At 42.2% G+C, this 15,123-nt stretch overlaps 1 protein-coding gene across 1 annotated transcript in view; it reads left to right on the forward strand.

Annotated features, from left to right (window-relative positions):
- LOC102495054 (fibrillin-1) overlaps positions 1-15,123 on the forward strand; it is a gene marked incomplete at its 3' end in the record, with an annotated part of 283,471 nt that overhangs the window by 40,338 nt on the left and 228,010 nt on the right. Inside the window, exons 3-4 of the mRNA XM_014584254.2 lie at positions 6-74; positions 12,310-12,405. Coding sequence (XP_014439740.1) covers positions 6-74; positions 12,310-12,405 — 165 coding nt within the window. The remainder of the gene's footprint in view (positions 1-5; positions 75-12,309; positions 12,406-15,123) is intronic.

A 15,123-nucleotide genomic window follows, 5' to 3' on the forward strand; every position in this document is an offset into this window, starting at 1 on the left:
TGGATTTTGTTCGAGGCCAAATATGTGCACTTGCCCATCTGGTCAGATAGCTCCTTCCTGTGGCTCCAGATCCAGTGAGTCTAACATGTCATTATATATAATATTATTTTATGTGGTTATGCCCTATTTTCTCCTAAATTTGTTTTTGGCTTTTCTCTTGCCTGCAATACATTTTTTACACTAGAACATCTGCCTTCTCTGCTCTGCCCAAAATACTTGGAAAGGCTTTCCCCAATCAGGCTTTCCATTTCCCTTCTTCTCTCTTTATAGGAAAATTACCTATGGGGCATAGTTATTATGAATACTATACAGATTATGGTCTTCTATGTAGGTATTGCTTTATTCATCTTTGCATCTCCAATGTAAACATCATAAAAGGTACTCAATGAAATGATTGTTTAATGAACATTTTTGGCTCAAGAAAACTAGGCATTCTTCCTGTGGTACTACAGTATGAATCTGATTAAAAACTTATTTAAACCTCAAGACACCTCCCCCTGCAAAATGAAAATATAAGATGTCATTATGGAAATTTCTGGAATGATTTATCAGAAAGCGCAAACTGATTTTTCTTTCAGAATTTTGTCTTTGTCATTCTATGATGCCAAATAAAAATCACAGTTTATTCTTCAGAGCCTTTGTTTTCTTGTTCTTTTTTAAAATTTATTTATTTATTTATTTTATTTTTAATGTGGGGACTATCATAGTGAAGCAGAAGAAATTGTGGAGGTTGGGAAAAGGAGAATCATTAGTGGTTGTTTAAAAGTTGAGGTTCTTGTCTATATAAGCTGCCCCTCAAAATTTTGGCTGTTAACAAGGCAAAAAGAAAGCTTAGATTTTGCCTACTGCATATGGAGACTTTGGTGTGTCAAGGTTTGTTACCTGCCACGCTCCTGACATTTAAACGTGGTTCTCAGAAACTAGTGAGCAGGCTAGGGGGAGTCACTCTGTGTAGCAGGCCCTCTTGGTGCTCACCTCCCTTGTCATTCAGGGATGAACACAAGGTGCTCTGCCTGAGGACTCTGCAACATTTTTCAGGCCCTGTCTGCATGCAGATCAGGCTGGAAGTGTTAGAGCATTCGTGGCTCTAGAAGCAACCTGTAACCAACGACAGATGGAGAGCTGTTGAATAAGTGCCCCAGATTTCTTGTCTTGTGGTTTGGATAACTATGAGGTTTGTTCTATACTGTCTCCCAAATTTCCCTCCTGGGACTGAGCCCTCATTGCCCAAAGTGGTAATAGACTTGACAATGTACTTTATTAGCTTTGTTCTCTGCCTAGTTTCACTTTCTGAACCTCCTACCAGTGTTTCCTGGACTTAATTCTCAAACAGACTACTTCCATTTAAGCTCTTGTCTCAGAATCTGATTCCAATGGACCCTAAGCAAAAAACCCACACTACTATGAAAGATGCCAGTGGCAGGTTGGGAAAGAACCTCCCCCTGAGTGGGGACTCTAGCTAATTGCACCGAGTGCAGCAGCTCCTTGCTCGATCTTGGTTTGGTTACTAAGCCTGCCTAGTAACAGCAGGCTTATCTGCACACTAAGGGCACCTGAGCTGGAGGGACATAAGACGGCAAAGAAGCCAGCTGGTGGCCCCTCTGAGATTGGGCTGGTCATCTTTCTCTCTGGCGGGAAGACCTCCAGGCTGCCTCTGAGGAGTGAGAGTCTCAGGATTGGGAAAGAAGTTTGGATTTCAAGTTGGGAATGGAGCCCATCTCTCAGATTGGTGCTTGAACCAACTAACAACCCTGTAGTCCTTTGGGTTGTGGGACAGGAGAGGGGAACCATAGGCAGATGGCCAAACTGGTATCTAGCTGGAAAGGTCTTCCATGATAGTGTGAACTACTGATACTTTTTCTGCCAAGTGAAAATAATGATATGTGGAGATAAGCTGTCCAGAAGAGACAGAGCCTTGGTCTCGTATAGTAGGGCAGTGTGGTGGGAGGAGTCTGGTTGTAAGGTCTTGAGGCCAGGTTTAGGTTAGAGACTGAAGTCCAAGATTGCGGGTGGCACTTTATGTCCAACATCTGGTTCCTGGATGTTGGACAAAGTCCCCAGGTGACTGTAGATTAGAAGAGTATGAAGAGGAAGATCTGGTTTCCCTAGGACCTTTGAGGTACTTACTTGGAGCCTTTAAAATAGCTGATTTGGACTCCCTCTGAACTGATATTTTCCAGTCTTTTGAAGTGACATGCTGGGAGACAGCTGTGGCCTTCTATAGAATTTCCTGGCCATGGTGTGGTAGACAGTAAACGTAGAACAGACTGCTGTGTTAATTTTCCTGCTACCATAAGGCTAATCCCAACTCAACAAAATGTTTGCATTCACTACTTGTGGTTGTATTAAAAGGGGTCAACTGAGATAATTTTACCAAGCTTCCCTGTGAAAAGTCTTGTGCTTGTTATGTGACAGGGTTCAAAGAGGTCTAGGCAAGCAGTGGGACCACTGAAAGCCTTGGCTTTCTAACTGAAAAATGAGAGGAATGGAAGTAGGGTTGTTCTTTCAATTGGCATTCGACTTGAGTGTCTCTGCTCTGACTAGAAAGCTATCTGTTAGTGGTCTAAATGAGGGTGCATGTACAGAGGTCGGTGCACCAGCCAACAGTTCTCTTGGACACCAGGAAGATGTGACTTCCTTAGAACTGGGGGAACTGTTGACACCGATCATTAAGGCACCAAAAAAAAAAAAAAAAAAGAGTAATTCATAGACTCAAAACAATGGGTTTTCTAGGTTTAATTCCGGCTCTTTTTAGGACTGTGCTCTACTCTGGCAGTCTCTGAGGCTAGAGATGGGTCCTAAGCAATCCTGGTTTTCTAAAGGCCTGTCATGGGGCCAGCAGATAGCATAATGGTTCTGTCGCTGGACTCCCATGAAGTCAACTGCTTTGTGTCCCAGACCTGGTGGCTTAAAGGTGCAGCTGTGTGCATGCCCCAAATCCCAAGAGGAGATTGCAATGTGGCCATCCCCTCCCCAACCTCCCCAGGAGGGTAATTTCTTACTTTCTATCTCTCCCCAGAAAGCACATGTGCCCTATAGCAAAAAACAAACAAATAAACAAAAAACAAAAAAAACACAAGAACTCTCTCAAACAAACAAACAAACAAATAAGACCTGTCATGGTTTGCTGATCTATGAATTTAGCCAAACTCTTAGATATGTATGTATACTCTCCCCCCCCACACACATTAGCTTGTAATAATGGAATTTACAAACGTCACAATTTTATTGTCTTAGTCTGTTTGGGCTTCTTTAGTAAAATACTTTGTACTAGGTCATTTATAAATAGAAGTTGTTTATTTCTAACAGTTCTAGAGACTTGGAAGTCCAGGATCAAGGCACCAGCAAATTAGGTCTGGTGATGGCCCATTCCTGGTCAATGGCACCTTCATGCATCCTCGGGTGGCAGAGGAAGCAGACAGGCTTCCTCAGCCCAACTTCATAAGGGCCCCAGTTGCATTTGTGAGCATTCTGCCTGCTTCACTTAATCTCCAAAGGCCCCACTGCTTCAGACTATCACATGGGGGTTAGGTCTCCATATATGAATTCTGGGGAACACAAAGGTTCAGATCATAGCAATATGTCATATGTATGTATCATAGGAGTTGTTCCTTACGCTTTACATTTTAGAATTGGAAAATCACTTTCATGTTTAGTCTGTTTTACTTTTTACACTTTTAAAAAGAGATCTTAAAGTTAAACTTCATATTTTGAGGCCATATAGATTCCTACACAGTTTTAAGAAATGATATAGAGTATCATTTACCCAGGTATCTTTACCTGTTTTTTTCCATGGTTGTATCTTGCAGAACTGTAGTCCAGTACCACAACTGGAATACTGACATTGTTATAGTAATTTCCATCACCCCAAGGTCTCTCACGTTAGCCTTTGTATTCATTGCCCTCCTGAATCCGGACACCTAATCTCTTTTTGAATTTCAAAATTTTGTCATTTCAAGAATGTTGGGGACTAGCAGTTAAGGTAATGGCTATGTCATTGGACTCCACGTAGTCGATCGCGGTTCAAGTCCTGGACCTGGTGACTTAAACTCACGCCGGGCATGTGTGTGTGTGTGTGCCCAAGATCCCAAGAGGAGAATGGAAGAGAAGGGATTGCGGCGTGGCCATGCCCCCTGGGGAGTGATTTCTCGCTTTCTGTCTCTCTGTCTTTCTGGCGAGCGCATGTGCCCTTAAAGCAAAAATCTCTCTAAAAAAGAAAGAAAGAAAGAAAAGAATGTTGCATAAATGGAATCACAGAGTATGTAACCTTTGAGGATTAGCATGTTTTACTCACCATGCTTCTCTGGAGACTTATCTAGGCTCTTGCCACATAGCAAGAGTTTATTCCTTTTTACTGCTGAGTAGTATACACGTTATTATTGATGTATCATAGTTTGGTTAGCTGTTCACTTGTTGAAGGGCACCTGGGTTATTTCTGATTGTTTGGCTATTTGGTCAAAGCTGCTATGAACATTTGTATACAGGTTTTTGTGTGAACACGAGTTTTCATTTCTAATACCCAGGAATACAATTTCTGAGTTGTATGGCGGGTGCATGTTTTAGCTTTTTAGGAACAGCTGAATGGTTTTCAGTAGCCATACCATGTTACATTCTTACCAGTAGTGTATAAATGACCCTGTGTCTCTGTATCCTCATCACCCTTGGGTGCTGCTGCTCTTTTTAATTTAGCTATTCTGATAGCCGTATAGTGATAGCTGACTGTGGCTTTAATTTGCATTTCTCTACTGGCTAATGATGTTGAACATCTTTCCATGTGTTTCCTGGCCACCTGTATCTTCAGTGAAACGTCTTTTCATGTCTTTTGTCCAGATTCTAATGGGGCTATTTATTTATTCATTTAACTTTATTTATTATTAGTAGTAGTATAATTACTTCCCAGTTTGATCAGAGAGAGACAGAGAGAGAGAGAGAGAGAGAGAGAGAGAGAAAGTGAGAAAGCAATCCACTAGGTCTGGAACCTGAACCGCAGTCGGCCATGTGAGTTTAGCGCCTTTAACCACCACGCCACCTGTGTCCCCTGAGACTGTTTACTATTTTACTGTTGAGTTTTGACGGTTCTTTATATATTCTAGATACTAGCTCTTTGCTAGATTTATGATTTGCAAACATTTCCTCTCGCTCTTTGTTTTGTCAAATTTTAAATGGGATCTTACATAGAGCAAAAGGTTTTAAATTTGATACAGTTCAGTTTATCAATTTTTTTCTTTACTGGCTCATGCTTTTGCTGTCAAGTCTCTGAAGAATTTGACAAGTTCTAGATCCTGAAGATTTTCTCCAACTTTTTCAAAAGCTTTATAGTTTTACATTTGTATCCGTGGTTCATGTTGAGATCATTTTTATCTCAGGTGTGAAGTTGGGGTCTAAGTTCAGTTACTGGTTACAGACATCCAATTACTCTGACAGTATTTGTTTCTAAAAAGGCTATCCTTGAATTACTTTTACACCTTTGTCAAAAGTCAGTTGGGGGAACCAGCAGTTAGCGTAATGGCTATGTCGCTGGACTCCCATGTAGTCAACCACGGTTCGCGTGCTGGACGAGTGTGCATGTGTGCCCAAGATCCTGAGAGGACAATGGAGGAGAAGGGATTGCAGCGTGACCATCCCCCCTGGGGGGTGATTTCTCGCTTTCTGTCTCTATGTTTCTCTCTGTCTGTCAGGCGAGCGCACGCGCCCTATAGCGAAACCCCCCCCCCAAAAAAAAGTCAGTTGGCACATTTGTATGGGTCTACTTCTGGGTTCTCTATTTTTTCCATTGTTCCACATGTCTGTCCCTTCTCTAATATCACAGTCTGGGTTACTGAAGCTGTAAGACTTAAAATTGGGTAAACTAATTCCTCTCACTTTATCCTTCCTTTTCCAAATGGTTTTAGCTATTCCCGTTCCTTTGCCTTTTTATAAAAATCTTAGATTAGTCATGTCTATGTCTACAAAACTTTTAATATTTTAACAGTAATTGTGTTAAACCTGTATATCAATTTGGGGAGTGTTGCCTTGCTGTGTAACCCCTCGCAATTCTATCAAATTTTATCATTTTTTATTTACTTCAATTTAATAAGAATTTGGGGTATTTGTAACTCCCAACATGAATTGGAGCATGCGGAGTGTCAGAAGGGCAGGGGAACAATTCTAGGCCAGTGCAATAGCAAGTTTGAGGGAGGCTGGTGCAGTTACATACTCAAAGTGTGAGGACACTCAGAGGAAGGGAAGGGGTTGCTGTAGCTAGCCTGGACGATGTGACCCTTAAAAACATTTTTAAAGAAGGAGACCAGCAGAGAGCGTAATGGTTACATTGCTGGACTCCCATGTAGTTGACCGTGGTTTGAGTTCTGGACCCGGTGGCTTAAACTCAGACTGGACACGTGTGCATGTGTGCCCAAGATCCCGAGAGGAGAATGGAGAAGAAGGGATTGCAGTGTGGCCATTCCCCCTGGGGAGTGATTTCTCGCTTTCTGTCTCTTTCTGTTTCTCTGGTGAGCGCATGTGCCCTATAGCAAAGACCTCTCAAAAAAACAAAAACAAAAACAAAAACAGAAGTGGTATATGACCAACTGAAGTTTGAGTCCTGGACTGGGCAGCTTGAAAATCATGCCAGGCATGTGTGCATACATGCCCCAAATCCCAGGAGGAGAATAGAGGAGAAGGAATCGCAGCAAGGCCATCCACCACCCCTTCCCCGGGTGTGTGTGTGCGTGTGTGCATGATTTTTCATTTTCCCTCTCTCCGTTTCTCTCAGGTGAGCACACACACCCTATGGCAAAAAAAAAAAAAAAAAAAAAAAGGAAACAGAAACAGATGACCTCTTTGCTTTCCTCTGCCCTCTCCGGAAACACCTCTGTCACTGTTGTCATTTAACTCGTCCTTCTCTGGAACTTTTCCAGCTCTAGTTAGGTATCTCTCTGAGACCCTTCAGTGAAGTTGCTCTTCTGAGCTGCAAGTCCTCAAGCACCACGGGACTTTATGCACTTAAGAGAAATGTGATTGCTGTCCTGTGACTCTGGCTGCCCCAGTGGACTGTTGTCTCAGGTGTGGCGTCTACAAGGTAGTCTAGCTGTTCAGCTGGTCCATGATTTTCGTAGCGCCTAAATGAAAATCACATGCTTGTCAAACAACTGCATATTTGTAAATTTCTCCCCAATGTTTTTTTTTTTTTTTCTGCCAATTGTATCTGTTAGAACAATGGCATGTCCTTAGGATTCAAAAGTGAATGCACCCAATGAAAATCATGACCTGAGGTCTTTAGACCCAAATGCCAGCCCTGCTCTTCTCTCACTTCCGTAGTGTGCTCATATTATTCTCTTCTGGCTAGTCATTTTAAGAATTAATCTGGGCACCAGCAGATGGTATAATGGTTATATCACTGATTCCCATGTAGTCGGCCGTGGTTCAAGTCCTGGACCCAGCGGCCTAAACTCATGCCAGGCACGTGTACGTGCGTGCCCAAGATCCCAAGAGGAGAAAGGAGGAGAAGGGATTACAGTGTGGCCATCCCCCGAGGGGTGATTTCTCACTTTCTGTCTCTTTGTCTCTGTCTCTCTGGCAAGCACATGTGCCCTATAGCAAAAATCTCTCTAGAAAAATAATAATCTGTACTGGGCTATAGTCTAAAGAACCTTTCTTCTTTCTACTTTTTCTGATGCCTGACAAATGGAAGGTGTTCAAAAAAAATACTTGTTGAGTGACTGAAGGGACCATCTAATCTCTGAAATGAACATAGTTAATCTGGCACTCTTTGTGGACACAGGTAATGGCAGCATCTTCTGTTAGTGCTAGGATATTGAGCCCTATATGGAACCCATTGGGCTGTCTGCCCCTGCTCAGGGGATGTCTTCATTGTGGCTGCAGGGTTCCCAGGGTTCCTGCAAAGCCTGGACACTGACATTTTGACTTCCTAGAATTTTCAGTTTCTGATAAATTTTTTTTTTTTTGAGAGAGAGGTTTTTGCTATAGGGCATGTGCACTCGCCAGAAAGAGAGAGACAGAGAGACAGAAAGCGAGAAATCACCCCGGAGGGGGGATGGCCATGCCACAATCCCTTCTCCTCCATTCTCCTCTTGGGATCTTGGGTACACACACACACACACACACACATGCCCGGCATGAGTTTAAGCCACTGGATCTGGGACTCGAACCATAGTCAACTACATGGGAGTCCAGCGACATAGCCATTATGCCAACTGCTGTTCCCAAGTTTCTGATTAAAATCTTCACACAGTTCAAGTTTAGGAACATTTTCTTTTTTTAAATTTTTGTTTATTTATATTTTTGGAGAGTTTTTTGCTATAGGGCACATGTGCTCACCAGAAAGATGGAGAGAGACAGAGAGACAGAAAATGAGAAATCACCCCCCAGGGGGGATGGCCATGTTGTAATCCCTTCTCCTCCATTCTCCTCTCAGGATCATGGGCACGAACGCACACAGGCCCAGTGTGAATTTAACCCTTTTTCTTTATTTTTTTCCTCCTTTATTCATGATAGAGTGTGTCTGAGAGTAAAAGAGAGAAAACCTGACTATGCTCCAGTCCTTCCTGCAGTTTTTCATTGTGTCAGGATTCTGGGCATGCATGCATTCCTGGCATACTGTCACCAGGGCCAGGATTCAAACCCCAGTTGGCCATGTGGTATCTAGCTTCCTCTACACAGTGTGTAGCTGCTGCCTTGAGTTTAAGAATAAATTCAGATTTGGCGTATTTAGAATATCCAGTAAAGGATATAGCACCCTGTGGGTGTAAGTGGAGCCCCTGCTGAAGCAAACTGATTTTGTATATATACTCTCTAAACCGTTTCCTACTTGTGTAGTGAAGATGCATACCTAGTTCCTTCATTTGCCCACAGAAATCCCCAATGGTTTCTCCCACCTTTAAAGGAATCATTTAGATAATTTTATCCCATGTTTAAACTATTAAAAACAATTGTTGGAAACTAAAAAAAGAAAAAAGAAAAGAAATGCTTTCTGGATCAGCAGGTGGTTAAGGCGCTAGACTTCCACATGGCTGACTGCAGTTTGAGTCTTGGATCTAGTGGGTTGAAAATCACACCAGGCACTTGTGTGTGCATGCCCAAAATCCTGAAAGGAGAATGGAGGAGAAGGGATTGTGGCATGGCCACCTCCCCAGGAGGGTGATTTTTCCCTCTCACTGTCTCTCTCTCTCTTCTTCTCTCTGGCAAATGCACATCCATGGTAATAACATTAAAAATAAATTAATAAATAAAAAGAAAGAAAGAAAAGGAAAGAAAAGAAATACTTTTCCCCCTAAAAATCCAAGACTCGGGAAGAATGTGAAGTTTCTCACGGTAAACATGTTTGTGGCAAAGCAGGTAATTCAGATTCCATTTTCTGTTGACCAGCTTGCTTCCTCTCCTGTCCCCAAGGATTCGTGGTTCATCTGTTTCTGTGGGCCACTGGACTAACCCTGCTTGTTGCTTCACTAGTCTGACCTGGTGGCTTTATTTTTTAAAGAAAAATCTCTTACGCTGGAAAAAGCTGGAAGGGGGGGGAAAGGAAATCAAAGCACATGTGGGAGGTTTTTATTAGATTGCATTTAAATGCAAAGTTATCATTTTTCCCAGAAAGAAGTATTCATTCTGATTTTCAGCTTGAACAAATAATGTAAAGTCACTATTTAAACCACGGTTCGCTTTTTTATCTCCAAGTAGCTAAATGGCTTTGTTGCTCATGTGGGAATGGAAATTAGCTCTTGGCATGAGCTGCTTTAATTGAAATCAGTTTGCGGACTGAGTGCCTATGCTGCTTGGCAGGAGACATCATTTCCTGTGCTTTTCCCAATCCTTACTGTTTTTCTAAGATAGGATGAAGCTAAGTTTAACTTCAGATTTTAAAGCAACTATACACCTTTTCCTGACCTAGTTAGAATATTATCCAAAGCTTTCACCAAGTCTTTTTTTCCCCTTTTCTACTTGTAAAATAGCTTTTTAGTTAAAAAAGCATTTCAGCTGATGTTTTAATGGAGTCATAGGAGCCTGCAATGACAAATTGGTTTTAATCAGTTTCCTGGGTTGCTTGATTTCTATACCATTGCTTCAACAAAGGAGTTATTTCTGCTTTTATATAGGAGGAGACAAAGATAACTATTTTAATTGCTACCTACTTAGGGCTGTTCTAGGTGCTTAGGTGACAGTGGTCAACTTTTCAGTCTCATTTTGATTTTTGAGCATATATTTTGATGTCATTGCCAGCTAGTATGAGCTAAGTGAATAGCAATTAATTTAGCACAATTTTATATGTTGTCTACATACAGGCAGGGTGCTGTCTAGGCACTTATGGGGGGATATTATTAATAATCAGACACTCTCCACTCTCAACAAGTTTTTAGACAAATTGGTTGGGATAGGGGAAATAACCAAAACCTAGGTTATAGTATATAATATGTACTTCGAAAGAGAAGTGTCAAGTACTCGGACCAGGAGAACAGAAATGAGAGAAAATCTAGAAAAAGAAGAGACATTTGAAATGAGTCTTGGAGATAGGTGGGATTTCAGACTCGGTGGGAACTCTGTGTATGTTGTGTGTTGGGGGCCAATAGTTAGGGCAAAGAGATAAAAAACAAAACAGATTAGAGGGAGAATTTCATGAGAAGATTAGCACAAAGTGCCTGCTGTTTTGTGTGGGGCGCAGTAGCCACTAGGAAGTATTCATTGAGTAGGATCAGAGGACTGAATCATAGGGTATATTATTTCATCATTGGAAAAGGCATGATATACTTTTTTCTATTTTTAAAAATAATTTTTTATTTTATTTTATTTATTTATTCATTCATTTTTTAATTTGACCAGAGAGAGACAGAGGGTGAGAGTGAGAGAGAGAGGAAGTGAGAAAGCAAGCCACCAGATTCAGGACTTGAACCCTGGTCAGCCATGTGGGAGTGTCCAGCGCCTTAACCACCATGCCACCTGCTGGTCCCCTCTATTTTTTTTTTTAATGCAAAAATGCATCATGACTTTTCTAACAACCCAATAGGAGCGTGCAAACAAGGGCCATGCTGAGGATGGTCTTGAATGCTGAGAGATAGAGCTAATTCTTTTAAAAAATTTATTTAATTTTTAAAAATTCATGATAGTGCATGCATAAGTGAGAGAGAGGTGATGGGGAGAGGAGCTTCCTGTACCTTCCTTTCCTTGTCATCAGGCTGAGGTTTGTTCAGCTCCTTATAAAAACCGCCCTTTCTCTGAAGTCCAGTAGTACTCTTCAGTACTGTAATGAGAACCCCTAACATAGAGTAGCAAAGAGGGTGGCTGCTGGGAGGAGTCTTCTCTATGCTCCAGAAAGATGAGCCGAGGAGTGAGCATAGCAGCTGATTCCTGTTCCAGCACAGAAAGGAGGGCGTCTCTTCTCCTAGGTAAAGTTGTTGAGCCTTTCCTCTGGGAATTTTGTCCAGTAAGACCAGGGCAGAATGAGCCAGTCTTCCAATGCCCAGTCCTGGCCTCCTTGTGTCAGGATGTGAATTAAGGATTAATTCAATCAAGCCTGTAGTCTTCCCGTAGGATAGTTGTCACTTCTGGAGGAGTAGGGAATGACCCAGACCACTGAAGTAGGGACAGACTACGCTCCAGGGATGTGAGCGCAGGCCTGTGCTGTACAAATCTTTCCTGTCTTTCATGCCAGCTTTCCCCAGGGCCTCATTGTCTCAGCTCTAAGCTCTGCACCAGTGTCTTTCTACTCCGGGCCCTGAAACACATACTTCTGTAGGTGAAAATGTGACAAAGCGGATTTCAAACACTGAAGCTCTTTAGTTTGAGGTTACAGTTTACGGAAGCAGCTCTTTCTAAGTCAAGTCCAGCTGTCCTCTTCATCAGGTGGTTTTGTGATGAAATGCCTTTCTAGTTAGTTTGTTTTTTCCTCTATTCTGCCCCCAAAATTTCTTGCAACAAGTTTCTGGGAACTTTGTTACTCTATTTGCCTGCCCACCTCCCTGGGCCTTTCAATGCTTTCAGGGGAAGATAATTGCAATCATTGTGATCTTGCCTCAGCTGATGACTCAAGGCACCTCTTTCTCTTGTTGGTATAAATGACAGAGATTTCATTGAGTTGTAAGTTCTGCCAAGTCAGGGAAGTCAGTTAGTCCTCTTAAAGTACAAGTCAAAGAAGCAATTCTGTTGCATTGTAAATGGTCTAATACACGCAATGTAGCATGTTTGGCATTGTCGTTTTTGCCTAAGTATATGAATTCTGATAAACCATTCCCTGCAGATAACTCTGCATCGACTCTTGTAAACTGTCGCAATATGTGCACTTAAGTGGCAGAATAACTCATTCTTCTCTTTTCTCCCAAGTACAACATTGCAGTATCCGCTGTATGAATGGAGGTAGCTGCAGCGATGACCACTGTCTCTGCCAGAAAGGCTACGTCGGGACTCACTGTGGCCAGCGTAAGTACACACTTCTAAGTGTTCCGGGTGTGAACCTACGGAGAGACAAGCAGATTAAAGAGATAAATGCGGAAAGATTTCCTTGCATGACCTGAGACATGCCATTTTTACAGATGTCCGGTGATGCTGATGGCTTATAAATGAGCTTACTGGACAATATGCTTAGCACTGCATTGCCAACTGGGTTCATGGTAACGGGCGGTCTGATTCATTTTCCTCGGTTCCTTTCACTGCTGTGCTTGCCTGTCCCTTGAACTTAGTCACCACCCGAGCTGAACTTCTCCACCTGGATTTTCAGGCAGCATCTCAAGCAAAGTGTTTCAACACTCACCCTCATCTTTGTTCCCAGACATGCCCTTTTTCTTTATTAGTGGAATCTGCATTTCTCTAGTCTCCCTACCTAGATTCTGCTACTCTAGTACCCTCCACACGGTGTTCAGGTCCTTGACTCATTCAAGAGCATCACTAATTCATGAACATCACTACCTCCATCAGTCCTTGTGCTTTTCAGAAGATGAAAATTTCTTTAAAAGCCTATTTCTTATTATGCTAAGATATGTATATATTGGATTATTGGAAAAGTCATGATGTATTTTTCTATGTTTTTCTATGCATAAGGCCTGTCTATCTATATACCTTACAGAAAATATGGAAAGAGTTAAAAAAAATGTAAAAAATAATTTATCCACAGTTTGGTCATTCCAGATACTGCCTTCTTAGTAAGGCATGTTTGGTACATCTGACTTTAGTGAATATATAATTCTTCACACTATGTTCTCACTTAATATATTATGGAAAATGCCTATTATAAAAAAACTATGCATGGATTTCAAAAGTTTTCGTACCAATGTAAACTCATATTTTAACTCCATTTCTCTATAGACTTTGTGTTATTAAACATTTTAAAGTATATTTTAATAGCTGCATATTTTATATGAACACTTTACCATTTATTTAATGAAACCTCGATGGTGAGCATTATTCATGTTGCTACCCATTTTTGCCGTTGTATAAATAAATATCTTCTGTGGTGAATAATGCTATTATAAATAAACCAAAATTTATATAATGCCTTAGTGACACTCCACACACTGCAGTGTTGTAGGAATATTGACTGAATGGGCCGGTAGGTGGTGTGTTGGTTAAGGCACTGGATTCCCATATGGTTGACCATGGTTCAAGTTCCAGACCTGACAGCTTGAAAATCATCCTTGGCCCATATGTGTGCTTGCCCAAAATCCTGAGAGAAGAACAGAGAAGAAGGGATTGTGGTATGGCCATCCCCCTGAGGAGTGATTTCTCACTTTCCCTCTCTCTGTCTCTCTCTGCCTCTCTCCAATGAGTGTAAATGCCTTGTGACAAACATCTAAAAAAAAAAAAAAAAGAAAGAAAGAAAGAAAAGCATACTGACTGAGTTTTGTGTAGCTCAGCATGGAGAGAGGAGGGGCAGGCAGCCTCCTCTGTGTGGGCGACCCTGGAGCAGAGTCTTGAGGGGTGGGTAGAAGCTCACTTGCCAGGCCATGGGGGATGACCTTTTAGGAAGATGATACAGCTGGGAAAAGCATCAGGATGGGCGCAGCATGGGCTGTGGGATATGGCAGGTACTAGAGCTCAAGTCTGAGGGAAGGCATGGGGAGTGAAGGGAGGTCACATACGAAGCCGTGGGTCAGGTTTCGCTGCCTTTGTACCTACTGTGCTTTCTCCCACATCAGAGCCAGGAGAGGGAGTGAGATAACAAAACACACAACAGCAACACACTCCAACCAAGTTATTCTGTGCTCACGTTTTTAAACTCTGTACACGTACTCGTGTAATGTGACAACAACCTTTTGAGTAAAAGGCCATTAATATTACCTTCTAACAGATGCTAAGTCTGGCCAGGGACTTGACTACTTTCTTTAAGTATATACAGATGGTAATTGGCAGAGTGGGGACTAGAACCCAAGCAGTCCCACTCCATAGCTCATGCATTTAATGCTATAAAATACTGGCCCTGGACACTTGACATATGAAGGGTTACAAGGAAAAAGATCACTGTGGCCACAATGTGGAGGTTCAGCATGAGGTGAAGGAGCAGGAAGGCCAGTCATCCCTCAGGCTCTGGTACAGAGATGGCAGATGGGCAGGATTCAGAGGCATTCGGGGAGGAAGGTCAGCAGGAGCTGCAGGGCATCTCCACTCCTTCTGGTGCTTTCTGGAGGGGTTTAGCCCAAAGTGCAGTATGCAACAGGTGCTCAAGGAACACTTCAGGATTAGGAAACCTCTCCTAAACATCAGCATCCTCCTCTATAAAATGGAGGGATTTTATATTTTAGGCCATCTCAAAATGTCTGTGTGAAATTCCTTTATCCTCCCTTGATTATAAACTAAGAGGCAAAGAAGAACAAGTAATATCCATAAACCTCTCTAATTTTGTGATGAGAGATGCACTTTTGTCCTCATTTTTGGTTGAGAGATTGTGCCAGTTCAGGTCCTCCAATGCCAAACAGATGCCAAGCAGAGTTGGAATTACGAAAGGTTAGTCACAGAAAACCCTGTGGAGAATAAAGGCAAGAGGGAGCAGGAGGAGGGACAGCCTTCAGGTCATGATGCTGGTCCGACTCCTCACAAGGAGAGAAAGAAGGAAGGATGACTGTGTAGAGGGAGCCTCAGGCTGGAGCACATGTGTGAGAAGTCTTGGCCAGGCTGATGGGGAGCCCAGAGCCAATACTGCCTATC

This window comes from Tupaia chinensis, unplaced genomic scaffold, assembly GCF_000334495.1.
Source record: "Tupaia chinensis unplaced genomic scaffold, TupChi_1.0 Scaffold146140_1, whole genome shotgun sequence".
Classification (NCBI taxonomy): domain Eukaryota; kingdom Metazoa; phylum Chordata; class Mammalia; order Scandentia; family Tupaiidae; genus Tupaia; species Tupaia belangeri.